Source organism: Chlamydotis macqueenii, chromosome 19 (genome assembly GCF_036417535.1).
Source record: "Chlamydotis macqueenii isolate bChlMac1 chromosome 19, bChlMac1.mat, whole genome shotgun sequence".
In the NCBI taxonomy this organism is placed as follows: Eukaryota; Metazoa; Chordata; class Aves; order Otidiformes; family Otididae; genus Chlamydotis; species Chlamydotis macqueenii.
Genome location: NC_141574.1, coordinates 3,847,623 through 3,874,297, shown reverse-complemented (window position 1 = coordinate 3,874,297; position 26,675 = coordinate 3,847,623). Strand labels below are relative to the sequence as shown.

Genomic DNA, 26,675 nt, shown 5'->3' with positions numbered 1-26,675 from the left:
TATTTTTCAGTCCATCTGGGGAGAGACTTCGCCCTCTAAGAGACTGAAACACTTGCAGACTCCGCTCTATCTACCAGTTACATCAGTAGTATTTGTCTGACCATGGGCAGTGCCTTAAAGTAGTTCCAGGAGTCAGGCTTCTCATGTGCTGTGTCAGTCAGGAATCTCAGCTGGGATCAAGCTCTAACTAAATTCTAGACTATATACTAAAAATGCTTTATAGCTAGATGTTGAATTAACTTGGTCTGCTGTGCAATTAAACTAAAATGTGGCTCTGATACTTAATGGCACTAATTATGACTCGGCTTTTGTTTGAAGTGACTTAGAATGGGGAAAGTACCTGGTAATGCTCTGACAGACTTGAACCAGATTTGAGTTAAATACCAGCTGTCACTAGCAAGATTTGCCCAGCTGAAGCTTTAGAGTATCTTCAAGTGAAATGGTGTAAATTCCTTAACAATTGACACTCCTTCTGTGAGAAGTAAAAAGCTTAACTCAATGCTCAAGTCAATGGAGACTAGAGTGCCTGTTTATCTAGAAGGCTTGCCTGGCTGTTACTTCTAAAGGTAGGACTACTCTAGTCCTACAGCAGCTTGCTGTATTTTGGGGGAGGTGGGGAGCCAGCTGAGCAATAGCGTGTTGCTTGTCAGATATGCCTGATGTACCAAGCTAACATTAGGCCTCTCTTGAGAGTAGTAGTCTTAAAGAAGGATTCTTAAAACTTCATGATCTGCTAAAGGACTAGGATATAACTGTAGTGTAGCTAACGAAATCAATGCAGGAAGATCTAGGAACAAGCAGGGCTGCCTTTCTAAAGCAGATACTTCTGGTGTATCTCTGTTTTTACTCACCTGTACCTTAATTATTTCTTCCCTGACGCTTTTGTTTCTACCTTTTATATGCTAAATATGGAATTTGATTTTTCTAAGCTGCACCTTCTGAATTCCTTTGCAGGTTGATGCAATAAAGGAAAAGGTGAAAGTTGATTCTTGTTTTCCATCTTTAAGTCTGGAGGACTAAGTCTAAGGATTCTGCATGAGTTTTTTTTCTTTCCTATGTTTACTACACTGCTGCTACTGCTTTTCCCCTAAACAAAATATCACTAAAGCATATGCAAATTGTTTAACTCTACAAGTAGCTAGTGCTGTAGGACAAAAGTAGATTCATTTGCTACTAATAAGCTAATAGGTCCTCAGGAAGGGCATATGGGTGATCAGTTGGATCACAGTCAACCTGATATCAAAAGGATACACAAGTGCTATTATTTGACAGTCAATCTGACTGGAAGAACCTCCTACAATAAGAAATGATTAAGTCTTGGACCACTGTCTCTGAACCATAAATCAGTATGGCATTTGCTAGTTCAAGGGCTGTGATCCAGTTTCTGATCTCTTGACCACTACTAATGTGTGCTGACAGTAGGCAGAATAGATACTAGCTGCTTCAGAAGGGACTCTTCCTCATTCAGGTGTCCAGTTCTTATGGTGCTAGTTGAATCCACATGGTGCTCTAGTTCACACAGCAAGTTAAAACTTCAGCTATTAGATGAAGTCTGTGGTTCTCTTCCTTGTAGTTGTGCAAAAAAGACTGCGTTCCAAGCTCTTCAGCTTCATTAAACTTCTTTTGCTACCTCATTTAAAAAAAAAAAAAAAAAGTAGTGCTTATTGCTCTTGAGGCTGCTCTGAGGCTTGCCTTTTGCTATGCAGTTTTGCCCTTCCAAAGGGCAGTCTCTAAGGTTCCTGTCCATCTGCTTCTGTACAAATAGCACTCCCAATTCTCCTTAGACAGGAGGTCAGCCTTAGTGTGAGTGTTCCATCAATGTGGTTGAGCAAAGGGTGAACAAACTGACAAATGCCTTGAAGATGGACTAAATGCACACTGCTTCTTGGTGACAAGATGTCTGTAATGACACCACTGGAACTCAAGGCTAACCTGACTAAAATGTGTGGTGTAAGGTCCTTCAGCAGCTAGTAAGTGAGGCAGTAAGAAAGCGTGTGTGTGAAAAAAGGTAATTGAACTGCAGTGTTTGCATAAACTACGCATGTGTAGCAGTCATTGCAATTACATCCCACTATTCCTTAAGCTACAAGACATTGCTGTGGGCTGCGTGTGGTTTTTTGGGGGGAGCCTGTATGGCAGTCATCTTCAGACCTCACTCTTGCTTCAGTACTCTTGCCTCTTTTTCATGCACACATAACACAATAACATTGAATGCATGTTACTTTTCCTCTGCAGCTTATTGCAGTTCCTGTGGAAAAGCCTTTAAAACAATCTTGCTACAAGTGTGTTAGGGTACTGAACCTGGTGTAAGAACCATCCTGCAGGCTGTTTCAAACTTGTAAATATTTGTTTAGCTCTGATGGGAGGCATCAAAACTGGGTCCAAAATGCATTAAATGTCCTGGGCTGGAGGCTTTCCAAGTGTGCGTAAGCCAAATGCCTCTGCTTAGTAGCAAACTGTGCGCATTCTCCTTGGATTTGCATCTCTAAACTTGTGCTTCTGTGGTCAGTGTGTTGCTAATCAAGTTAAAAACAGTGCAGTTCTCAGCACAGTGTCTGGAATTGGGTCTTGACTCAATACATACACTCCTGTGCCCTTTGACAGCAGCGAGCCGGATACTGGTGAGGCAACAGAAAGGCTGGCCATGAAAGCCCGGTCAATGAATGAACTTGTGAAGCTCAGGACTTGTGCCACTTCCTGGATTTATGCCTCTAATTGAGGTTACAAATTAACAGGTTTATAGAACATGTGCTGTAATTCACAACTAAATGGAGGAAAGCCATTAGAGCTGCCTGCAAATACTTGCTAATGTAGCACAGTTAAGCTGAAAACTGTTCAACTCCTGGATGCTGGTGTAGCTGAATGAGTAATGCTGACCCTGTGTGAGTACAGGAAACCTGCCTTCAATCTCCTTTAAGGACACAAATGAAATGAAAGATTCATCCAGTTTGTGAGTTGTCTTACTGTCTTAAAAAGTAATTGGCATGGTTGTCTCTGACTTTATTCTAAATCTCATCTCCCAGGTAAAATATCAATAGCTAATTTTTGTGGGTTTAGTTTCAGGGCCTGCCTTAGACTATAGTGATGCTGAATTTCCTTGGATCTGTTTCAGTAACAAGCAATATTTCACTGCAGAACAAGTTTCTTCTCTTGCCTTTCTGTAGGGGTGGGCTAACAGCACAATTGCACTTGCTGTGCAGCAGAGTGAAGCTGGCTAGTCTTGTCTTGTCACTGTGTGTTAAGCTCGAGCAAGTTTGAGTATTTGTGGGTTTAGGCTGACTGCCACACAGTTCTAGAGTGGAAAAAAGCAAGTCTTATACACATGCATTCTCTGCATTTGAACTTAAGTTGCATGAGTGAATGGGTTTGGAAAGTGAAATCTTGAGGCTCAAGTGACATGTCGGATGCTATTGCAGTCTGCCCCATACGAATACCAACTTCAGATTACTTTGCCTCAATGTTCCATTCAGGGAAACTTCTCCAGGTCTGGGCATTTTTTTTTATTTTATTTTTTTTATCATTTTATTTTTTTTTTTTAGCAATTGCTCCAACACCAAAGGTCTCCAACTGACAGTGCTAAAACCTGAGTTTGTGTCCTAAGGCTGTTGGTTTGAAGCAGCTGGAGCAACACCGATGAGCTTACTGATGTCAAAGTAGCTCTAGTCCAGTATGGGACCTTTCATACAAAGCTTCAGCCTGGAGTGAGCTTTCAAAGAAGTTGCACAAATCCCTCTATTAGGGGTTTTTCTTCAGGAAACAGACAATCTTGACTGCACCAGTACCAACATTGCTACTTGAATTGATCTTAACTTGTAAATGGTCTCCTTTTCTTGATGGGTGTTAACATACCACTAAGGCTTTTCCACTTCTCTGCCATGAATAAGTATGTCTTTCAGAGGAATTTTTTTAATTGTTGGTCTTGATTCCAGGTGGATAAACTGGATGCATCAGAGTCTTTGAGAAAGGAAGAGGAGCAAGCTACAGAAACACAACCTATCGTTTATGGTAATGCTTTAGTTCATGTGTTGTCAGTAACACATTTCACTTTTAAATCAACGCTTCTCTAGATGTGTGTTTTTTTCCCAAGGAAGTCCTTGAAAATGGGAACGCTCTTCATGTGAAATCAAGTCTCAAGGGAATGTGTTCCGAAACAGTAGATAAAGTACAACTCTAATGCTGCTGCTGCTGAGATTGGGCAGGGACTGTAGGATTTAAGATTGTCCTAGCTCATACTAGGGAGTTGTTGTTAAACGTACAAACATCTCCAGGGTAGCTGCAGGAATTCTGCTGACTGAACTCTCGGCACCGAGGAATAAAGATGAAACTTCTGTTTTCCAGGTCAGCCACAGCTAATGTTGACAGCAGGACCCAGTGTCGCAGTTCCTCCACAAGCACCTTTTGGCTATGGCTACACTGCACCTCCGTACGGGCAACCGCAGCCTGGCTTTGGGTACAGCATGTAAGATGCAGCACAAGTCAGTTTGGAGCTAGCGTATTTTCTTACTGAAACTCCACCGTCCCTCCCCGCTTTAACTCATAACAGGGAAAAGCAAGAGTTCTGCCTCGTGTTCTTGTAACCTTTATTTCATGAAGGACTGTTTTTTCTAGCGCAAACTATTTGAATCACTTATGTTAAATCTTTTTCACATTCCATGTCATTTAGACTTTACTTTAAAAGGGGAATAGTTTAAACAACCTTGTTCAAGTGGGCTTTTGCAAGACTGCTTATTACCATTAAGTCTATTGTGAAGATTCTGATTTGCACTCTATGGTGTTAAACTCTAATATTGAATCTTAAGTTCCTTGTATGTGAGCAGCTTACAGTACGTACTGTCTATTCTAAACGCATTTGGGTCTCACTGTATATTCGGAGAAAGCTACAGCAGAGATACTTGTATTTGACCTTGCGAGACGGCTGACAAGAGACAACACTAATCAGCATATCCTACCCTGGTTGGATTGCATAGCTCTAAAAGAATTTAAAATGCGTACAGACAACCTTGCCTGACTTAAAATGAGTAAAAGTTTATTTTTTGTTTTTGTTTTGTTTTGTTTTTTTCCCTTAACCTATTCAGGTTTTCCCAGTGATGCATATAGAAAATGCTAGTGTCTTTTTGCTCACTCCATATGTAACAGATGACCTTATGTTGTGCTGTATCCTGTGCTTTTGTGGGACATTCCATTCAGGAACAGAGCACCATGATTCCAATCTGTGTATTTACTAACCCCGCCCTGAGGTTTGTGTATGTTGGATATTGTGGTGTTTTAGATCACTGTTTTGAGTGTACAGAAGAGAGAATTCAAGCATATTGCTGTTCAGTTTTGTTTGTGCAATTTGAAATTACTCAATTTAAAAATAAATTACTGGACTGTGGACATGCTGCATAGTGGTAGCTTCACTTTACTGTCTTCAAAAAGGACCTTTGAACTCGAACCAAGTATTACAGTGCTAGTGTGGGGCATGCGAGTGCGTACATTCAAGGCTATGGAGGGGCCATTAGAAGAGCAGCCATGGAGACCGTTAGTGGTGTCTTGCACCGAGGGGGCAATACGAGAAATTATGTAATGCTTTTTCTATAGAAAGATTATGCCAGAGAGAAGAAAATAGCACTTTTCAATAGTTGGCTGCACTGTGGTCAACTACAGCATCTTTGAGCAGATGATACGTTAGGATTGTAGTAGGGTGTGTCAGTTAAATTGAGATCATGTTCTAGGTATGTAAGTTGCCTTAAATATATTTAGCTTCAAATAAAATTGACTTAAATGTTTCTCTATGAATACTGTCATATTTGAGCGTAATGAGTATTACTGGCTGTATTTGTGATAGCTGTAGAAGCTTCTGTCTCTTAAGCAGGAGCTGGCCTCAGGGTCAGGTTCCAGCTCTGAGGCCGAATCCCCCTCCTGCCTGCTCCTGTGACCCCACACTTGTCTTGTGTGATCCTGTCAGCCGAGCACTGCAGCAGTTCCATGTGTTACGGGGGTCTAGGCATCTGTGAGGCTTAGCCTGCCACAGGCTGTAGGTCCTTTGTTCAAGACTCCGGTGGAGCAGAAGTCTGCGGTGAGTAGCGCTGGTCTTTGGAAAGTATTATGCCTAAATAAGAGGTGCAGTATAAAAACTTCCCCATTTTCTGTGTTTGAGTCTTTGAGAAAGGAAGACCCTCTGGGTCTGAAAATTTGACTGATGGAGACAAATCCATTTGAGTTCCTATGAAATATCTTGTGTAAGAGAGAACAGAAGGAAGACAGGGCTGAGAAGCGGCAAGGCGTGCTTCGCAGCAGTGTTCTCCCAAAACAGTTGTTACAAAACTGACTTTTAGAAAGCCCACCTCATTAGAATCATAGACTCATAGAATGGTTAGGGTTGGAAGGGACCTTCAAAGGTCATCTAGTCCAACCCCCCTGCCAGGAGCAGGGACATCTCCAACCAGATCAGGTTGCTCAGAGCCTCATCCAGCCTGGCCTTGAACGCTTCCAGAGATGGGGCCTCCACCACCTTTCTGGGCAACCTGTTCCAGTGTTCTATAACTTGCATCGTAAAAAATTTTTTCCTAATTTCTAATCTAAATCTACCCCCCTCTATTTTAAAACCATTACCTCCCGTTCTATCGCAACAGGCCCTACTAAACAGCCTTTCCCCATCTTTCTTGTAGGCCCCCTTGAGGTACTGGAAGACCGCTATCAGGTCTCCCCGGAGCCTCCTCTTCTGCAGGCTGAACAGCCCCAACTCTCTCAGCCTGGCCTCGTAAGAGAGGTGCTCCAGCCCTTTTGTCATCTTCGTGGCCCTCCTCTGGACCCTCTCCAACTGGTCCATGTCCTTCTTGTGTTGGGGACTCCAGAACTGGACGCAGTACTCCAGGTGGGGTCTCACCAGGGCAGAGCAGAGGGGCAGAATCCCCTCCCTCGACCTGCTGGCCATGCTTCTCTTGATGCGGCCCAGGATGCGGTTGGCCTTCTGGGCTGCAAGGGTGCATTGCCTGCTCATGTTGAGCTTCTCACCCACCAGCACCCCCAAGTCCTTCTCCTCAGGGCTGCTCTCAATCCATTCCCCGCCCAGCCTGGATTTGTGCCTGGGATTGCCCTGACCCAGGTGCAGGACCTTGCACTTGGCCTTTATTAGAAGTGCAGCGTTTGAGCTACAAATGAACTGTGAGGGTATTTACACATGAGCCATGATGACTGTGATCCAAACTCTGTCCAGTAACATCCTTAAACCCAAGAAGTCTTGTTAATCCCAGGTAAAACAGGATTTAAGTTAGTCCCTGTATGACAAGCTGTTATACATTGGGTAACTCCCTACACCTTGGCTGGACCAGGTGTGCTGACCTGCTTGCAGATGCCCGCAGGTGCAGTAGCTACACAGACACCAGAGCGGAGCCCGGCTTACAGCTTCTCCCTGCAAAGCCTGTTTCACTCGGTCTCACACCAGTTACAAGCTATTGCATCAGTTACGCTGCAGAAACTGTTTGTGCAGGAAGTCAGCTACGGCCACCCCCAGCTGCGTGGGGCAATCTGCAACTGCTTCAGCAGCTACTCTTCCCTGAATTAAAGAATGGAGCTCTTGGGGAAAATAACCCTCCGGTAAGGCAGAGGGGGAACTTGTCATTTCTAGCACGTGGGGCAAATACACTTAAACTTTACCAGTGCTTCTATCAGCCAGTAAACCAGACAAAGTGCAAAATCCTCAATCAGTGGCATGAGTCTGGATTCCTTCTTGCAGGTAGTAAAGTTTTGCCAGCTCTACTGTCCTCGACTCCACCGAGCCCAGCATTTTACTTCCCACTTTAGAACACAATACAGAAGCTAGAGAAACTCATGATTTGCAAATTCAAATCTCTTAAAAAACTGGTTATTTTATTTATACTGAGAGAACACAGAGAAAATTCCCAACCCTTGGATTTTATCCCTTCAGTACCGATCTACACCAATGCATTCACATTTCTTTGGTTCCCAGTTTAGAAGAGTTTTAGGTGACCAGAAACTTTATCTATTACATCGGCTGGTCCCGGTCCAATACCAAGGACGGTCTGGGAGCCTGGAGCTATCTGAGTACGACCCGCGTCTTGTATTAAGCTCACAGTCAGTCCAAGGTGTTTAGCGTCAGCCAGGAGCTGGATCAGAGTCTCTTCATCAGGAGCTTTGAGGACCACTTTAGGTTGTCCGCAGTACTCCCACTGTTTCAGCAGTTCAGGATTTCTTCTTTGAACTTGCTTGTAGGCAGAAACAGCAGCATGAGAACACTGTGCTGCTACTTTACCCTTTCCCATCTTTAAATCGTTGCGGACAATCAGCACCATCTTGAACTCCCCGGATTCTCCCATGATGTCAGCTTCGCACCCCGAGCTGTGCGCAGGCATTCCGGCTTTGGGCCGCCTTAAAAGTCTCCCGCGAATGCCCCATCCCAGGCACACTCCGCACGCCACTCCTGCGAGGACGCTGAGGAACCCGGGCTCAGAGAGATAATCCATGGCGGATTTTGGAGACTGGCTACGAAAGGAGGGGAAAAGACAGGATTTACTCGAGCATTTTACAGGTTGTGAGAGTGTATCTGGTTATTTGGTGACAATATTTGTTAAAAAAAAAAGAATTATCCCGTCTTCATGTGTTGGGAAAGGACGTTTCTTGGCCTGGTCTCCTGCTTTCCCAGCGACAGCTTCCTCGTCGCAAACACGCCAGCGGTGACGGTGCACAACCTACCGGGAACGGGCTTCGACCCGAGAAGCACAACCAAGGAAAAAAACCCTGCAAATTATGTAAAAGCTACACCTAGAAACTAGGAGAGAAAGGGTAAAATGATGGGGTTTGTGAAGTTAATACCCAAAATTCGCTTTAGGGCTCCAGCGCCCGGCAGGGAGCGCGGGGCGGGGCGCAGCCGCCTCCGGCTCCACCGAGGGCTGCGGCGGCCACGGTACCACCAGGCCCCGCGCCCCGGCAGCCCCCGAGGGAAGAGACGGCAGCGGGGCAGGCCGGTGCCGGGTAAATCCCAGTCCCATGACGAAAGGAGGCAAAAACCGAGGGCGAAACGGGCCCCGGTGGTGAGGGCCCCCCCGCACTCACCCGCCGCGCGCCCAGCAGCCCGCCACCGCGTCGCCGTCGCCCGAGATGACGTCACCAGGGCGGGAGGGAGCACGGCGCGCGGGAAGCGACGCGCGCCGGTGGGCGGGAAGGGCCGGGACTTGGCCCCTTCCCCACTTCCGGGTTGGCCCGGGCCCAGCGGGAGCTGCCGGCACCGAGCGTGGTGAGCGCAGCGCAGCGCGGCGCGGCGCGGGCGGGCGGGCGGGGGCTCGGTTCGGGCTCGGCTTGGCTGCCGCAGGGGCTTCCCCCGCGGGCCGGTATCCGCGCTGCCGTTCCCTCGGCGGCACCTGCCCCGCTTCCCCCTCAGCACCGACCCGGGGGCCGCTCCACTCACGGCCGCCCCGGCCTGGGGTCGCGCAGTCCCCCCCACCCCCGTCTCCCATCTCCATAGCCGGGCCGCGCTGGTGGCGGGGGGGGGGAGGTTTTGGGTTGGGGGGGGAGCCGGCGGCGTCCCGGGGAGCCGTGACCCGGCAACGGCCCACGCGGGGTTGTGCAAGCCTGGGGCCGGGAGTGGGGGGGCGGGAGAGGCCGGCGGGGCGGGGGGGCTGCGTGTGGCGGTAACCAGGAGGCGACCGCGGGCTGAGCGTTGCCAGAGAGGGGAAGGAGCCGTCCCCGAGCCCCTGGAAGGGCGGGAGGGAGCCGGTCGCCGTGGTTCGGGGCCGTAGCGGTGCTGCTGCTAATTCATCCCCGTCCCACCGGAGACCTGCTCTGCCTCACGCTGGCCCAAAGCCCGGGAGCGGTGCGGTGGCATAGCCCTGCTTTGGCCCAGGGGACGGTGCCTGATGACACAGTGAGAAATTCATCCTTCCAGCTGCAAAGAGTCGGACACCGGTGGTCTTTGCCTGCTTTTCCAGTAGGAATGTCTTGTGCTTTCCTAGCTGGGGTGCCAACTGCATCCTCAGCATCGCGCCGGCTGTCCTTGCGCCTAGAGGCTGTGGCTTCTCCTGTGGGCTTGGGTGGCTAGGCCCAAATCCATGAAGACTCTTAGTGTCTCGTTTCTGTTGACGGAAGTGAAGCCCCTAGATGTGTTTGTCAGGTTTGCAGTCTTCTGGCCGGTGTCATCTAGTCATTACAGAAGGTAATAAAGCAGTAAGATTCCTGTTTTGTGCCAGTTTTGCCTCTGAGATGTTTGGCAAGTCATGTAGGTGACCTGAGGGAAGGGGGTAATAAGTTTGTCTGATAGTGGCTGTTTATCTATAAAGTGCTGTGAATCCAGGTTATCCACTTTGAACTGCATGTATCACATTTCTTCAGGGTTCTCTCCTGTCCTTGTTTCCTCTGCTATTTGAGGTGGTGCTTACCAACAAGTGGCTATCCTGGTTTAGTTAACATTAATAACGTGAGTTGAGCACTCTGAGGTGGAGAGAGTGCGATATTCCTCTTTTATGCCTTGGAGTATACAAATTTTGTTGGAGCAGTGGCGTTTGGTACTTTTTTACTGTTAGGACTTCTGGTCCTCTAAGGTTGTTTAACCCCAGCTCCTGACAGAGAGGTCGATCGGGGGTTCTCGTGCTTTATGCCTTACCTTCGGATAGCGCATATGAGCTCTTCTTAATGCATTAATTTCCCTATTGAAATGGGCTTCAGGGTGCCAGTCCTCTTTCTTTCGATCCATTGTATCTGCAGCATGGGATGGACTGTTCTTTGTTCCTTACTGGTCAGAAGTGACAGTTTAATGATGGCTTCATCCCGTGTTTTCAGTTGAGAGCTTGAAAAACATGTTTCCGGTTGTGCAATGGGAGGTGAACACTACTTATTAATTCGAGCTAGGCTTCTTGTCCTACTTAGCAGCTGAAATCAATGGTACTTGTCATTTCTGTGGGAAAGGATGGGAGAAGACCTCGTAGCTTTTGAGTGGGTGGTAGCAATGAGGAAGGTGAGTATGCTGGAAGCAAGCCTCTCAGCTGGAACGTCTGCACTCTTTCCACCTTAAAGCTTTTTTTCCTCTGGTTATCTTTGAATATCTTTTGAATGTCATAACTCTTTCTGACTACATCTTGTGAATACCTCTCCTTAGAGTGTTCTGTGTAATTAGTGCGTATTTTGAGATCTCCTCTTATTTGTTAACAACCTTTGATTTTAAAACAAAAAACTACTGCTCCTGAACTTTAACTTGGGTTACTTGAGGGGAAGTGTGAGCTGGATGGACTTTGCCATTCCATGAGAACAAAGAGCATGGCCTTGAAGCTGTTGCAACATTAAGCTTTTTGTCTTCCTGTAGCAGGTAGGAGCCATAGTCATGGGGCAGCACCTTCCTGGTTTTGGTGCTGCACTGAGCAGATGGACCCAGGAGACAGTAAGTTGCTATTAGTGAGACAGGCTCTTGTTCAGTGTATTTCAGACTTCTCAAAAGAATATTCTTCTCTCTTACAAGGCTCAGAATTAGCCTCTGTGATTCACTTTGTATGGGCAATGTATTCTCTTTGAATGGCCAAGGCGACCATAGTGGAACCTGAAATGGTCCCAGTTAAGAGGCTGTTAACATCTGTGGAAAGCAGAAGTCATCACTTCAGGAGCGTCTTTCAGCTACTATTTTCTACAGAGTTGTTAGGTACTTCTGTTAATTCTTTTTTATCTCTGCCGTACCTCCTCTTACAGAAGCAGCACTCTGGATTTAATGGCTGGGCAGGTTCAAACATCTTCTCGGGGAGGAACTGCCTCCCAGCCCTTACGAGATAGGATAAAGGCAAAATTCCTGCCAAATCTGCACCCTCCACCTGCTGCTGGAGGAGTTCAGATGTGGTGATTCTTAAGGCTGTGTTTATACCCTTATTTTTCTAACTCTTTGTACTCTCCTAGTTAAATTTTAGCAGGCCTTTTTTTTGTGCAGGGTATGCTAACATCCTGTGATAATTCCCGTGACCTTTCTTTCCTCTGTGCCTTTTGGAAGCACAGGGAGGCTGATGGCGGAGAGCTTGACTGCCACCTTCTGAAGGCAGAACGCAGTCTGAGGGCTGCGAGAGAAACCTCTTGGCAGACAGCATGTGTGTGGATTTCTATAGAGCCCGCTGGAGCTGGGGATGTGAAAGAGGCCGTGCCTCTTTAGTCACCTGAATTTGAGTTAGTCTTTTCTCCAATGATATGTGGCTCCTTTCTCTAAAGCCTTTCTCTCTGCTCCTGTCAGTTTTTCCCAAGTAATCTGTTTTGCTGAAAGGCCTGCTCGGGCACGCGTGACCTGCCGTCCCCGCGAGGTACATTGTTGTGGCGCTGATCAGTGCTGTGGCCGTGCTTGTCGCTGAAGCCCCGTTTGAGAGAGGACGTGAAGTACAGTGCATTATCACGCTGTCTCATTCAGAACCTGGATATAGTTGAGCTGGGCACTTAGGAAACTGTAACTGTTACTGTTAGCATAGCAGCACAGCAGTACCACTAAGGAGGTCTCTTGTGATCTCCTCAGGTCACCCTCTCACCAGCGTATTTCACCCTCTCCGATAACCTTGAAGTGGTTTTCCCGGCAGCTGGTTGAGCGCGGTCCCGGTCAGCAGAGGAGCAGTCACATTCTCTAAGCTGTGATCTGCACCGCAGGCTTGCTGCCTCCTGCCAGCGTAAGGAGCGCAGAGCTGATCTGTGATCTGCATTGTAGCATGAGATGCTACACTGCTAACGTTCACCTTCCCAGTTACTTCAATTTCCTTTCTTTTATTTAAATGTTTATTTTTGAAATTCCAGTGAGAGATCACTGCAAAGACCCGCACAACCTGAATTTTGTCTTTCCTACCGTCATCCGTGCCTTTTCATCTACGTATTGTGTAATGACTCTGATGTATTATTGTAGCACCTGATTCTACTGCTGGCTCTACACAGGCAACCGTCAACATTCATGTTTCACCTCTGAAAATCCAACAGGGAGAACAGTTTAATATATGTTCCCTAATGGCAGGGACAGAACTCAAAAGAAAATGTACAGCATCCCTGAAACTTGAGTTACAACAATATTAAATCATTCTTTCCTAAAAGATGTCCCAAAGTCTTTTTGGAAAAAAAATGGCAATTTTAACTCTAAATTGTAAGATGACTTTTTTGGAACGGTATTTGGCTAGGAATTGTAAAATAGGTCTGGCGTACAGAGGCATAACCCACAAAATGGAAACCCGTGGTCTTTAACTGAATTACTTTTCCTTTGAGGGATTAAACTATTTTAGTTAGAAAAACATTTTTAGTATGGGAATAAATGCACTCGTATCAAAGTAACTCATTATAGCTAAATCTATGGAGATTTCAAGCGACTTTCAGATGTGTCCTAATTTATTTTAATTGAATGCTTCCCATGAGTGTTAAGGACTGGAAAAAAAATCAAGCAGTTACTTTTTCTATTTTCTGTCATCTTTAGGAAAGTTATTAACCTTCAAGTTAGAGACTGTGTCAGTTTTTTATCACATGATGAACAGTATTATCTTACTCTGTAGGGACAGAAGGTTTGGAAGAGCAGTCGCTTTGGTCTTGAATGTCTGCAGAGCGGAGGACGTAGTTGTGTGTTCCACTGGCTTCAAATACGGAAGAAGTAGCGAAGAGTGACATAGTTGTACGGAGCTGAGAGGGTATGTAATGTTTCGCTTCAAGGCTGAACTCCTCCTTTACCTAAATGTGTTCATGTGCCAGGCAGTCTTTGACTTTTGAGGGAGAGGACTCTCCAAATTGATAGTTTGCCAAGAAACTGTTAACTTATTCCCTCTGTAAATTGTTGCCTATGTAGAGCATTTGATGACTGAAACAAAACCGTATTACAGATGTGTAACACTGTAGGTTAGTGCAATTACGTATCCACCTGTGAAAGTCCATTTTTAAATCTTTTGTTTTCTTTATTGTAATTGAAGAACAGTGGTGTAGATAAAGAATAAGGAATAGTTATCAGAGAAGTTGAGGAGAAAGAGGCAGCAGGATACCGACAGGATTGGAGCATATGGGTTGAAATGCAAGAAATGACGAAAGGCTGAAAATGGTAAATGGTGTGTTGCTAAGGTGGCTGGGAGGAAACATCAGCAAAATGATCTAAGCGATAAATCTAGTTCTAGCAGCTGTGTGACAAGTAACTTCGATGGAGTTGAGAGTCAGGCTTCCAGGGTCTCACTAAGTAAGAAGTGGTAAGAGTTAGTGATTCAAACAATGGCTGGGAAAGCAGTGAGATCATTAAAATAGTTTAACAGCTTCTTTGTTGTTCCTGCACATTGGAAAGGAGTCCTCAAAAAATCCTTAGTACAGAACGTGAGTCCACATTCTGCTCCTCCGAGAGTGCAAGCATCCAACTGCCTTGTCTTAAACGGTTTCCTTTTACGTAAGCACACCCAGCACTTGGGTGCTTCAGCAGCCTCCCCAGAGCTTCAGAAAGAAGAGATTTCTGTCCTTGTCTCTGATTACGGGAGTGCAGAGATTGCAGTGCCTGATTTTGTTATGTTCTCGTGCTCTAATGGCTTGTTATGCTTTGTCTCACTTACGCTGTGAAGCACCAGTCACAGTTACCATAAGCCCTTTTTGTTGACCAATTTACATTTTGACTAGCGATAATTGTCTTTTTGTACTTAATGCTGTGGATTGCACTAAAGCTGAATAGTGTATTGTGGGCTATTTGTTCAGCTCTACAAAGAAGGTCTTGTGTGAGCACAGCTCTAACATGATGTAAGCAACTCTGATGCAAAAACTCTTCAAAGTTGTTTTTCTCACTCTTTTAAATAGTTTGTTTGCTGGTAACTACTCAATGTATTAGGCAAATTTATTTTTAGATATGGACTCTGTCTTTTTCAGCATTCTTAAGAAGTGAAGTTCTGTTTAGCAAATGGAATTTAATTTCCTGTGGTGAGCTATCATGAATTTGGTGTAGACTTGACGATGTGGACTCAGGTAATGAAGGATAACTCCATTTTGGGTCAGACTCCCACTCCAATTAATCTCCACGGGGAGACATCAGTGCAGGACTAGTGATTCTAATAGACGTCAAACAGAGCAACAGATCGGAGAGCTGAGCTTTCTGGATGCACATTCTCCAGTTCCTTGGGCTAAGATGCTTTAAGTATAATTAGACTTTGGTAAGCCAAGGAGTTTTTTTCTGAAACCAGTAAGGGTTTGGTTTCTGAATTGCAGCCTGTTCAGACTTGCCATGTGATAGGTAGCAAATCTCCTAGTCAACTGTATTTTTAAATACAAGATTTTAGAACTTTTCTGTGGAATGGTTGAGCTTTGAGACCTTCTTAGCAAGTATTCGCCCTACAGAAGTGTGCAAGGGGATTATTTATCTGCTTTGCTGTAAACGTTGACTTGTGTACTTGAGGTAGCGTTATGCAAAGCTAATCCCAGCTTAGTGCCTTTCCAAGCAGGCAGGGTAAAACTGTCTCTGTTAGTTGAGCTTGTGAAAAGCTGTAATACGGATGTAACAACGCACCTGAGATCCCTAGAGACTGATGATTTTTATGTGCCAGTAAGATCTTTAATGGATTCCAGTGGAATTCAATTCATGGAGCGGCAGTGTTGTGCACAGCCTAGATTTTAGCATCAGACATGGAGAGTGGTTTGTATCACAGCAAATTAACTTTCTTGAAATGTAATTAAGCAGAGAGCAGAGACCAAACCAATTGAGACTTCAATTTTGAAGGCTAAGTTTGCACAAGGAAAAGAGATTAATTTCAAAATGAGGAACATGTGGCTTCCACTTAAGTTTTGTTTGGGTTTTTTTAACGTTTGTTATATTTAAGCCAATGAAATGTGACTGAAGTTCTCTAAACCCTAATGGCTTTTTTTTTTAGTGTGGCTGTGTGCAGAACGGCTCTGATGGCTTTTGCTTCCTAAGCAGCTTTCTGTGAACGTCAGCCTTTCTAACTGTGGATGCCCAATTTAAATATTCCCCTCTGCAATTTGAGTTTTGTGTGTGTGAATGTGTGTAATGTGTGTGATATACCTGTGTGTATATAAGCTGATATTGTTTATGTATATAAATATGTATTTTTATATATAGATAGATAGATAGATATATAAAATAAGAGCACCACTAGCAAGTGCAGTCAGTAGAAATAAAACACTCCTCCATGTACAGGGACTTACTGTCCAAATGAAATTAGGAGATGGCTAAACATTTGATCCTTGTATCACCGTAGCAACTGGCCAGTTATCCTCAATTAAGCACTGGTGTAACTCCACTGACTGCCAGAGTGTCAGGCTGCTATAAAAGTGATCGGAGGAGAGAAAGAGGTTCACATTTCTCTGGTGTTTGACCAACAGTTCAAAGCAAGTGACTGCAGAATGATGCTGTAGAGCTCTTACTGCAGCAGGTCGGCTCCTCCTTGCCTGACTATGGAGCCCTTTGGCTTTTTTTTCAGAAGCAAACTTTTGCAGGGCTGTTTTATTAATTTTCTTGGTGGTCTGCATATTCTGGGGCCCAAGTTTCAATGAATAAAAACTGTAACATGCAAGAGATTCGTTTCTGCCAGCTTGTTTAACTAGGCAAATTTCTACTTCTGTGCATTTCATTTCAGGAAGGAGGTAGTGTAGGAAGGACTCCTTCCCAAGACCCTCATGCTTTTGACTATTGGATTTTAAGTAAAACCCCTTTAACAATCCCATTCTAGCTGGCAATTTTATCTGTATTACAAGTAATGCACATGACTTGTACCTGTTCAGAAGAACATCTGTCTAAAACTGACTTGTGAAACCCTGGAAGTATTAAAAAAATACAGTATCTGAAATATTTTAACATTTCATTTAAAAAAAATGACAAAATCATTGCAGTCTGAATCAAAGGGATGATCTCACTCCTGTTTACCAAACCGGAGTTGCTGCTTGGCTCTTAATCCTAACGTAAATCAAAGAGGAAGTATTTTTTTCTGTAGAACTTTAATTTTCTCCACTAGATGGTTTTATATAACCTGTCATTTCAATATTACACTATTTTCTTTCCAACAAAAGCAGCATAAAAAAAAAACAACCTGTAAATCATGTTTGCTTACAGGGACAAATGCAATGCAAATACATTTTTTTTAGCTTTGTAGGATTCTTTTTTTTCAAAATAAAATTCCAGAAACTGTTTTAAGATTCAAGGGAGGATTTTTAAAGCAAGGAGTCTGACTGGCTACTTTCTTGTGCTTGATTGTGTAAGAATTGTCAGCTGTTCAGTTTTTTTTTTTTTTTTTAAAAAAAAAAAAGAGGCTCTTGCAACATTCTCATTTATACTGGCTTCCAATTATTGCACTATTTACTGTCCTGGATAAGGAAAACCACAGATGTTCTTTTGGACTTTTTAGGGCTGATTTCAATAGAGAAAGGCTAAACTAGCAGAGAATGTACACTTTTTGAAAAAGCTTTCCATCAGAGAGCTCTTTTCTATGGAAGGTTTTACATTTTCTGGTTTAGAGATATTAGACTGTGCACAACATGAGATGCAATTCTGTATCTTAGTTACCGTATTGAGGGCTATTTTTTTTTTCTTTTTTTTTTTTTTTAGGCTGTGAGTTTCTTGCTGTCTGCTTGCATACTAACTACCTGGAAGCTTAGTGCCAGAATAGATGCTTGCTAATAGGAGAATCAAACCTTAAGCCTCTCTGTCAGGAATGAACTGAGGTTTGTATGAAGCTCTGCTGCTTCTGGAGCCCAAACAGTGGGTTGATTAGTAGAAGGGATTGTTTAACGAGCTTTTGTTCAGTTGTCAGAAGTGAGGGATTTTTGTCACTTAAGTGAAAAATTCAGATTTTTGTAGGTAGAAATGTTTCAATCTTTGTCATTATGGGAACTGAATCACTTTCTCTTTTTAATGGTGTAATGCAGGATAACTCTGACTTGGATTGGAAGAACTGCTGGATGTTTACCTGTACCCTCTGACTATGGAGTAAATGGAGTCTTCATAACCAGAAACGGAGACGTTATGGTTTTTCTTTTTTTTTTTTTTCTGCTGTTAGATCCCTATACGTGACTGATCTATGAAATGGCAGAGAATGGAACAGATTGTGACCAGAGACGCATAGGAATGATCAAAGAACAGCACAATGGAAACTTTACAGGTAGGTGGAAAAGGACTTCATGCTCTCAGCTGCTCAGCTTGGTGTGTAAAGTGGCCAGCACAATACTGAAAGGAACTTGTGTTGGTGCACCTTCTGCCCAGATAATGTGAAACTTCAATCTTGGAAACTTCAGTCATCTCTGAGTCTGAAGTCTAGAGGATTTATGTATTGTAAAGCCACAGAATAGTTTTAGGCTGTGTATTTCCATTCAGTTTTCTCTTATACTCTTTTCTCCCTCCAGAGTTCCTACTTTGTAGCTGGTATGCACGTGAGCCCTGTAAAACTGACTTGGGTATCAACAGGGGCTGCAACAGGACTGAGCTTAAAAACTAAATGATGTTGGCAAATATGTGGCTGTAAAAGTCAGACTGTACAGCCCCACCCTTTGGCAGTGAAAAGTTAGTAACAAAAATCTCCTTTACTCTGGGAGAAATCCAGTTTTTAGTCTCCCGATTCCTAGCTTTTCTGTTGACCTTTCGCTTCATTATCAATTTCAGTGATAAATAACAAAACAGTTAACTACTACATCTCCTGCCTCGCCTCTGTTTTTCCTGCTGGTATGTCTGAAGTAGGCTCAGGTTAATGTTTAGGATTCAAGAAAAATAACCTGAGAACATTTCATGAAGAGCTTTGTGTCCCTGAATTATCTGTGCCGTGTAGCATAGCAGAGAAATGGTAATCATTTTAGTTTGTTTCCTGTCGTCTTTAAATGTGCCAGTTCCATATTTAATTACGTTTTGTAACCAAGTGATTTCTCAAGTTGTGTGCAGTCTTACACCATTGTCTTTTGTGACCTTTACTAAAAACAAAATCATAAAAAACAAGGTTGAAGCTTTTTTTATTAGGCACACTAAGTGAAAAAATAGAGAATAGAAATTCTTGAAGCAATGCATGCGGCAAGATTTAAAGAGAAACTGTATGCATGTATGGAACAAATCAAAGGCTTTTACTTAAAGGCTTAAATCATTCTGTGACTCTGAGGGAGTGTGGATGTCATCCAGTACTTACCATTGTAGGTTTTCTGTTAGTTCATCTAAAGCAACTGATGCTCACAGCTAAAGAATAAAAAATTAAATGGGTTATGTGACTACTGCGGTCTGCAAATTCTATGTAAATATTAGTATCTGATAAGGCAGCATGTTCCAATTAGTGGAATAAGACTGAAACAATACATCTTGGGTTACAATATGCTGGGGGTTCAGATTCAATTAATATTTCAAATGCAACGACTTTTTACAAATTTAAAATTTATGAATATTATTGCAATGCTTTAAATGTATACAAAACAGAATGCATATGTTTTGGCTTTGTGTAGTAAGTAATGTTTAAACAAGTTTGTCTGTTTGGATACAAGAGTTATTTTTGTGTATTTTTTCCATTGTTTTGTGATACTAATTTTTATCTTATTTCCAAATTCATTTTCTTAGAAGAACCTTTCTTCTATACTTGCATGGTAGTGTACAGTGACTGGTGTTACGACAGTGTTGAGCTCTGCATTGTAACCAAATCTCTGCAGTTAAAAGCAACCAAATGTATAGTGTCAGCGCAGCCAAGGACTGTAGTATAAAGCAGATCCTTTTCATGGGAGCACTTCCTGTCTGCTGGGCTTCTTTTGGAGGAGCTGACCGGCATGGCGAGGTTTGCCATAGCCTGAGGATCCTGACTGGGAGGGTAGATGCTATTATCCAGTTACACGGTGATTGAAGTGTATGAAGAGCACGTGTAATTCAATCCAGTTCGATTAGAGAAGTCTGAGAATAGCTTTGGAAGAGCACCAAATTCAAAAGTTCAAAGTGAAACGTGGTCTCTCTGGTGGGTGATAGTCACATTTGACCTAATATATTAGCTGATTTGTAACTAGCAGTCCAGTACCTTGCATAAAGGCTAATAGATGTGCCAGACTTTTTGTACCCTGAGACAATATGGATTCTGGAATGGTTGTCAGCTACACATAGGAAAAAGGCCACCTTATTTCCTTTGCTGGACGTCACCTGATTTCTGATGCTCTTGGAGCAAATGCTTTGTGAAGAGCTGAAGAGATGACTGGGAGCTCACATTAACTTCCTAACAAAGTGGGGAAAAAAAAAAAAAACAAACCCCAAAAAAACCCACCACCAAAGTATAATTTTGAGTGGGACAGGATCTGAACTGTCAGCCTGTGCTTTTACATTTCTGTTGCTTTTCATTTGCAGATTCCTCTTTGTTGAGTGAACGGAAGCGAAGGGACCGAGAAGAGAGGTTGAATATTGTACTGTGGAGACAACCACTTGTTACGTTGCAGTATTTTTTCCTGGAAACTCTAATAAACTTGAAGGAATGGACCATAAAGTAAAGATAATTTCTTTTACTTCTACTAAGCATTCTGGGGAAACCCATGCTCTGATTCAGTAGGTCATTCTGACATCTCACTTTCCCTGATGATTCACAACTTTAAAATTCTTCTTTCAGAAAACATTTATTTTTGTACCTTAAAGGTGGCTACTGGAACTTCTGTCTGTGTACCCAGACCTTCTGCCTAAATTGCATAAGTGTAAATACAGTAAGGTGTCAATGGAAGAAAATGGCAAACTTCCTTTCTGAAGAGTTGAATGTTCCAGTTTGAAGGAGTGGGACAGTGTTTAGGGATCCTTAAGGCAAGAGATGTTGTACTTACGACTGCAGTGTTAAGTACTGATCTATTAATATATGTGTTCAGTATGGCTGAATGATCTTCCAATAGCTCAGCTAGGGCAGGGTTCAGGATTACGTGGAACTTGCCGTGATGTTTATGACGCTGCGAAGAGGACTTCGCTTCTGAGCTATGTGGTCCCTTTCACAGCAGGAAATGATTTATTAAAGCACTTTCCCTAAGCACTATTTACATGCTGGATTCAATGGGCTGTTATTCCAGTGAGAAAATGTGCAAGTAGCAATCCTAATGTCCCCTACTAATGCTGAAATGCATAGCTGTTTCTTAACACACTAGACTTGAGAGGGTTTGGAGTGCAAAAAGGCAAACGTGAGTAAAATTGGCAACTGAAAAAGCCAAGAGTAGCAGCCATCCTAGTGCTTGTGTTGGTAACTGGAATCTTCTGTGTTTGGGATTGAGTTTACAATCATTTTCCCAGCCGCAAGATAGGATCTAGTACCACCTTGGGTGATCCTAGCTGTTGGACTGCTCCTTTGCAGCGTGAGCTGAGATTGGTGATAACAGGCTATGTTCATTGACCCTTCTGGGCTAGGTTCAAGGTTCTGACACGTGAGATTCACGAAGAGAAACTTCTGTTTTCCATTTTGATCTTCTGAAAGGATTTGTATGAAAAATACCAGGTTTGTGTAGCGTAGTCTGAATCCCCTTTTATGCTCCCTCCACACCCCACCGCCCAAATCTAACTCCCAAACCTCCTTATTTTACTGTGTGCATTCTTTCAGCTATCACTGGGAATTGTTTGTTTGAGACCTGTTTTATTGGGTCTTACATGGGTCATTTCTGAGAACCTCCAAGCATTTATTTAATCCCAGCAGAAATAACATTTGAGGTCTGACTTTCAGCTATTACCTAGCTTCTAGACATCAAGGTCTGTTACAGACAGCACTTGCATCCTCTGCTGTGCAGCACATCTATGTTGCCTAGCACTAGCGTGACAGTATCTTTAAAAAAATAACACTGCCTGTTGTCAGCTATTGAGACCTCAGATTGACTGTTAATGATGTCCTGTGTTCCACTTGAGTAAATTGTGATTTAAATGATGACAATCACTTGAAAATCCAATTCTCATATAAGCAGCACAAATTATTTTAAAATTAAAGGAAAGTTAGAGTGACTATTTTCATCTTGCTTAATATGAAATATTTGTGACTGTTTTTCTGTATTACACACTCATATTTATATTTTTTTCTATCTGTCTAAATAGATAAGTTATGTTCATAGTTTGTTATTTCATATCTGAGATTGTGATGCTAGCATTTGCCTTTTTATATCATTAGGTGACACCATAGTAGTGTTTCCCAGAAAATAATAACTGTATTTGCTGATCTGTGTGTGGCCACATACACATCAAATGAAATTTAGTAAACTGTGCAGTTCAGAAAACTAAACAGGCTCAAAAGTAATTTGGTATCAAATTACATAGGAAAACACTTTTCTGCCATAGCTTCCTAACACTTCATAATTAGCTAAAATGTATTTCTTAAACTCTGAGCTCTTATGAGAGGTATTAATTTCAACACATCAGGGGAACCAAAATAGCGTAAAGCTTTGTTCCTCTTACTGTCGCTGTGGTTCTACCCGCCAGCACAGTTTGAAATTAGCACTTCTGTATCCCACCCACAGCTCATGCCCTGCCCACAGCCAGTGCCTGCTTTACACTTTGCTTAACCGTGGATGTTGTTGATGGCCCTATGTTTGAGGCTGTCTTGGCTGCAGAAGCTGAATATTTGTTTTCATATCATATTGTGTTTGTTTTCAGACAGTTACTTTGTTTTTCTTTATTTAAAAAAAAAAAAAAAAAAGCATGACTGATCTTTGATCTCACTTGACAGTGAGGCAGAGATTTTTCCATGAAGAATAAAGGCTCCTCAGATATTTTCTTGGGAGGTTTATGGTTTTATAATAGCAGACTTCTCAGCTGCCATTGTCCCCACTGACTACATCCACGCAGACCCAGTCTACAGGGATAACTAGGTTACTTTGAAATGCATGCTAAATTATGAAAAACCCTAATTGCCATTTGTCTTTTAAGATTGTGGCATCGGCGAAGTATCTTGGTGTGTTTTTTACTGATGCTTGCAGTGCTTACAGCTACGTATTACGTTGAAGGAACACATCAACAGGTATGAGGTTTACAAGTTTCTTTCCTTGGTGACTAATACTTCCTGTTGCTGTGCTAAGTAGATGTACTGGGAATTGGATGGGGTCTTCACAAAATTGTAATGTGTCTTTTGAACTCCTACTCACTAAGGATATTTGTTTCTCCTGTCGTGACTCCTCTGTTGCGTGTGGATGAGTTGCGTTTTAGAGATGCGGAATGATCAGCTGTATCGTTTGATCTATTCTGTTGCATCTGTAGGTGTTCCACTTCTCATCCGTTCCTGAATAAGCACACCTCCAGTGCTGCAGCGCTCCTTCACATCTGCTGTTAACAAGCTTTTAATAGTGGTTTGAGCTCTTGAGATGTACTGTTAAACTGAGTCATGAGGGAACTTTGTGGTTCCTGAGAAATGTTTCTTCTTCTGTGGTGGGTCTCCTGACCCCTGTCCCATGCTAGGATAAGCATATATCTAGACATAGAATGGTGTCATGGTTAAATCTGTTTCTGCTATGCTTCTTATATCCCCACTGTTTTCAAATGATTGTTTTAAAAACTTTTTTTTGTGCTTTGGAGTACATGAGTACTGATGCTTTTGCATCATTTGAACTGTAAGCCATTGCTTAAGCATAAGGTGATGGTGTTGTTTACACCTTTCCCCTCCCTATTTCTCCTTGAGTTTCAGATTTTCCCTGAGGGCAGACAGCCCGTTTAAACCCTACAGAACATTTCCTCGTGCAACTGAGTCATCTTACCGCTCTGAAATCAGCAGGTTCCCAGTTTCAGAGAACTTGTTACATCCATACTGCTATGGTGTGTCACAGCCTGCCCGAGGGGCACGTCTGCAACAGGACTCCTGGCTTCCCAGGATGGGTCTTGAAATGCAGTGAAATGAGCTGCTTCAGCTCATTGCGTTTTTGCTCGCTCAGTCCCATGCTTGAGATCTAAGCACTTACATGCAGAGCAAGTTGGTAGATGGTAAATCGGTGGCCTGTTCCTGATGGACAAATAGCTGCTTCGTTAAAAACTGCCCTGGTTGGTGGCCTTGGCCAGAGCTTGATGCACTGAACATTTGCCACTAGATGGCTCTTACAAACTGGTGTTGAGGCACGTGGCCACTGAGCTGGCTGCTGGACCTCCACTGCGACAAGGCTTGGCAGAGCAGTGCTGCTCAAGAGGTTTCCTTGAGCCTGCTGGGAACAAACCTGTGCCTCTGGGACTGGCAAGGGGATTGTGACCTGCAGGGTCCAGCCAGTGCTTGGAGCTCTCCGTTCTGGGGTGTCTCAGTCATGAATGCCAGCAGATTAACTGTCTCCCTTTTCCTCCAGAGCTCCTTCCCTAAAGTCCACGTCCTGCTAGTGCCTCTACCTATCTCTTTGTACCATCAGTGTATACTCAATTATGAGCCACTTCCTTCCAAAATCATACTCAGAATAGTGAAGTATTATTTGTGGTTTTCACTTGGCATTTTCAGGACCTTTTTACCAAGTCAAAGCCTGGTTAAGACTGGTAAACTTCATTTGGGTGCTGTTGGTCCATGGATGGTATAAAACGGCACCTCTTCTTGGAGCTATGGTACAGACACGTGGCTCATCTCAGTATTGCTCTCATGGCAGTGAGAGGGAGGTACTGCTTCCCGTTTCTCCAGTGTACCCAGCTGGACTTTCTACATCCAGAATTTGCTGTGACCTTCCCATATTCCCTCACTTATGTGTGCAACATACAACCAACGTTTTAATTTTTTTGTAAAAGTAACAAACCTGGTTACTCACTGGTCCGAGATAAAATATTCAACAGAGCAACTGAGAGGGCAGCTAATTCTGTTCCTTTATTTAACCTGTTCAGGCAATTCCCTGCGTTGTTTGCTTGCTGCTCCTGTAGACACTGGGGCTTGCTGCTCACTCTCACACCTAGTATGCCTGTTCTGCATTTCAACCCTCTGCTATTGGACCTGATTTTTTCATCTATCTCCTTGGAAACTTGTTGTTTCTAAAGTGCGTGGGCTTTTCTTTTCAAAGTGCGCTGTTTTCTGTACACATCTGCGGGGTAATTGTAATAAACTGCAAATAGAGGTATCTAGGATTCTATTTCAGTTATTGTAATCCAGATGACTGTCTGCGTTAGTTTGTAGTTTTAACTTTCGCCCCTAAGAGATATCAACATTCTTGGTTTTGGTTTTTTTTTCCTCTTTTGTGACTTTTCTTTTTCAGTATGTGCGGTACATGGAGAAAAAGTTCTTCTGGTGTGCCTACTGGGTAGGATTAGGCATTCTGTCCTCCGTTGGACTTGGAACAGGTCTCCACACCTTTCTGCTCTATTTGGTAAGGATATTGCCATCCCATGTTCTTTCTGAATCGACTGTTTTAATTGTTGCATATTTTTAAATCTGTGAATAAAGATTATTTCATAAGTCTTAAATGTTAAGTACTTCTGGAGGAAAATAGGTCCTTAGTGCAATGCTGCTGGGCTCTGGTGAATGCCATTCATATTCTGTGCTCTATAACCTTGTTTTGTAGTTCGTATGCTCTGTTTGCTGAACTGTAGATATTAGCCTGCTGTTAATCCTCACTTTGAAACAGAGGGTCAAAATCTGCAAACTCTAATTTCCTAATTTAAATGAAACATTTTCTGGTGTGTGCAACTCAAATGTTTCTATTTAGAATTTCCCAGCACACTCTTGTAGTAGCTTAAGATGATCGTTTTTCTAGCTGAAACCACTGAAGTAGGCAGCTATTTTAAAGTTGAGTCTGTATTAATTTTGCTTTGAAAATAATAGTAAGAAAAATGTTTGTCTACAAAGGAAAAAATAATATCTGTTCTGAAAATTTGTATGTTGTTTATCTCAACTTAGCTAGGAAAGTTAGGGGAAATGTTTGGGTGTGTTTTGCTTCTGGCCATTGGATTAGTTTCTTGTTTATGAAACCACTGTCCTGGATTTAAGAAAAGGATTCATGGCCACAAAATAATTAAAACCAGTTTATGCAACAAATGTCATCTTGTATTTGGAGCAGTTACAGATGTTTACTTTCAGAACTGCTTTAATCATTAACAATAACAAAATACGACAAGAAACAAGAAACTCGTGCTTTTCCACCCAGCAGGGCAATGCCTGTTGGATCGAATGGTATCTGCATGGGCTGCAATTGCAGTAGTCAGGCTTACTCTTAGCATAGCTTCTCTCCTAAAGACTGTGCAGGCAGAAGGTGCAGGAGAGAAGAAGCTGTTGCTAAACAGAAACAAGTTTATGCATGCGTAGCCTTTTAGGCAAAAATATCGCTGTCAGTCTAAATGATTGGAAATGGAAATTCAGTAAAGCTGATGAATACAGAGTCTGAGCATTTTTATGTAACACTGGATGGTGCTTAGCCAGCAGTGAACTGACAACGTACAGATCCCTGACTTGCGGAGACGATGCTCTTAATAGCTTAGGGACAGTAAGACAGGGGCTGGACAGAGGGAGTATTGATCAAAATCGTCAGTCCCGAACCAAGGTGCTCTGCCTCGCTGGAGAGGCAAACCAGCATTGAATGATGCATGACATGGAGTCACGCTCACAAAATCAGCTCAGCTTGAGTTCTCTGCCAGCCTAGAGTGGGTGTGAAAATGCAGCAGGACGGGATCACCAGATATTCAGCAGGATAGAGAGAGGAAGGGAAAGGAAAGCAGTTCCAGGTTTGCTGCAGAAATGAATTGATCATTATTTAAATTAGCAAGTAGGAAACTGTTTAAACAATAGATTTTCATCTTGTTCTGCATCTTTTATATTTTCTTAGGCTGTCAACCAGTGAGAATCAACATTAGATCTCCTCTAACCAAAGATTTCATGTATTTAGAAATC

The 26,675-nt window shown here is 43.1% G+C and overlaps 3 protein-coding genes across 6 annotated transcripts in view; 2 read left to right on the top strand and 1 right to left on the bottom strand.

Annotated features, from left to right (window-relative positions):
* CLTC (clathrin heavy chain) overlaps window positions 1-5,768 on the top strand; it is a 32,534-nt gene extending 26,766 nt beyond the window's left edge. Inside the window, exons 31-33 of one of the 2 annotated variants that reach the window (XM_086762742.1) lie at window positions 955-975; window positions 3,930-4,005; window positions 4,339-5,768. In XM_086762742.1, the coding sequence (XP_086618868.1) occupies window positions 955-975; window positions 3,930-4,005; window positions 4,339-4,463 (222 nt within the window). In that variant the 3' untranslated portion in view covers window positions 4,464-5,768. The remainder of the gene's footprint in view (window positions 1-954; window positions 976-3,929; window positions 4,006-4,338) is intronic. The other variant, XM_086762744.1, reaches the window with a different exon arrangement.
* A 2,056-nt stretch (window positions 5,769-7,824) lies between these two features.
* PTRH2 (peptidyl-tRNA hydrolase 2) lies at window positions 7,825-9,077 on the bottom strand. Its single transcript, XM_010130609.2, has one exon. The coding sequence runs from the start codon at window positions 8,463-8,465 to the stop codon at window positions 7,953-7,955; it is 513 nt and encodes a 170-aa protein (XP_010128911.1). The 5' UTR covers window positions 8,466-9,077; the 3' UTR covers window positions 7,825-7,952.
* Window positions 9,078-9,137: 60 nt separating this feature from the next.
* The window catches only part of VMP1 (vacuole membrane protein 1), a 68,351-nt gene continuing 50,813 nt past the window's right edge, over window positions 9,138-26,675 (top strand). Inside the window, exons 1-6 of one of the 3 annotated variants that reach the window (XM_086762831.1) lie at window positions 9,138-9,235; window positions 13,479-13,610; window positions 17,949-18,050; window positions 20,243-20,378; window positions 22,772-22,862; window positions 25,048-25,158. In XM_086762831.1, coding sequence (XP_086618957.1) covers window positions 17,975-18,050; window positions 20,243-20,378; window positions 22,772-22,862; window positions 25,048-25,158 — 414 coding nt within the window. In that variant the 5' untranslated portion in view covers window positions 9,138-9,235; window positions 13,479-13,610; window positions 17,949-17,974. The remainder of the gene's footprint in view (window positions 9,236-13,478; window positions 13,611-17,948; window positions 18,051-20,242; window positions 20,379-22,771; window positions 22,863-25,047; window positions 25,159-26,675) is intronic. The other 2 variants (XM_086762832.1, XM_086762833.1) reach the window with 2 other exon arrangements.

What these genes read in the sequence shown, in the direction of transcription:
- PTRH2 (XM_010130609.2), bottom strand. Translation starts at nt 8,465, where the DNA reads ATGGATTATCTCTCTGAGCCCGGGTTCCTCAGCGTCCTCGCAGGAGTG.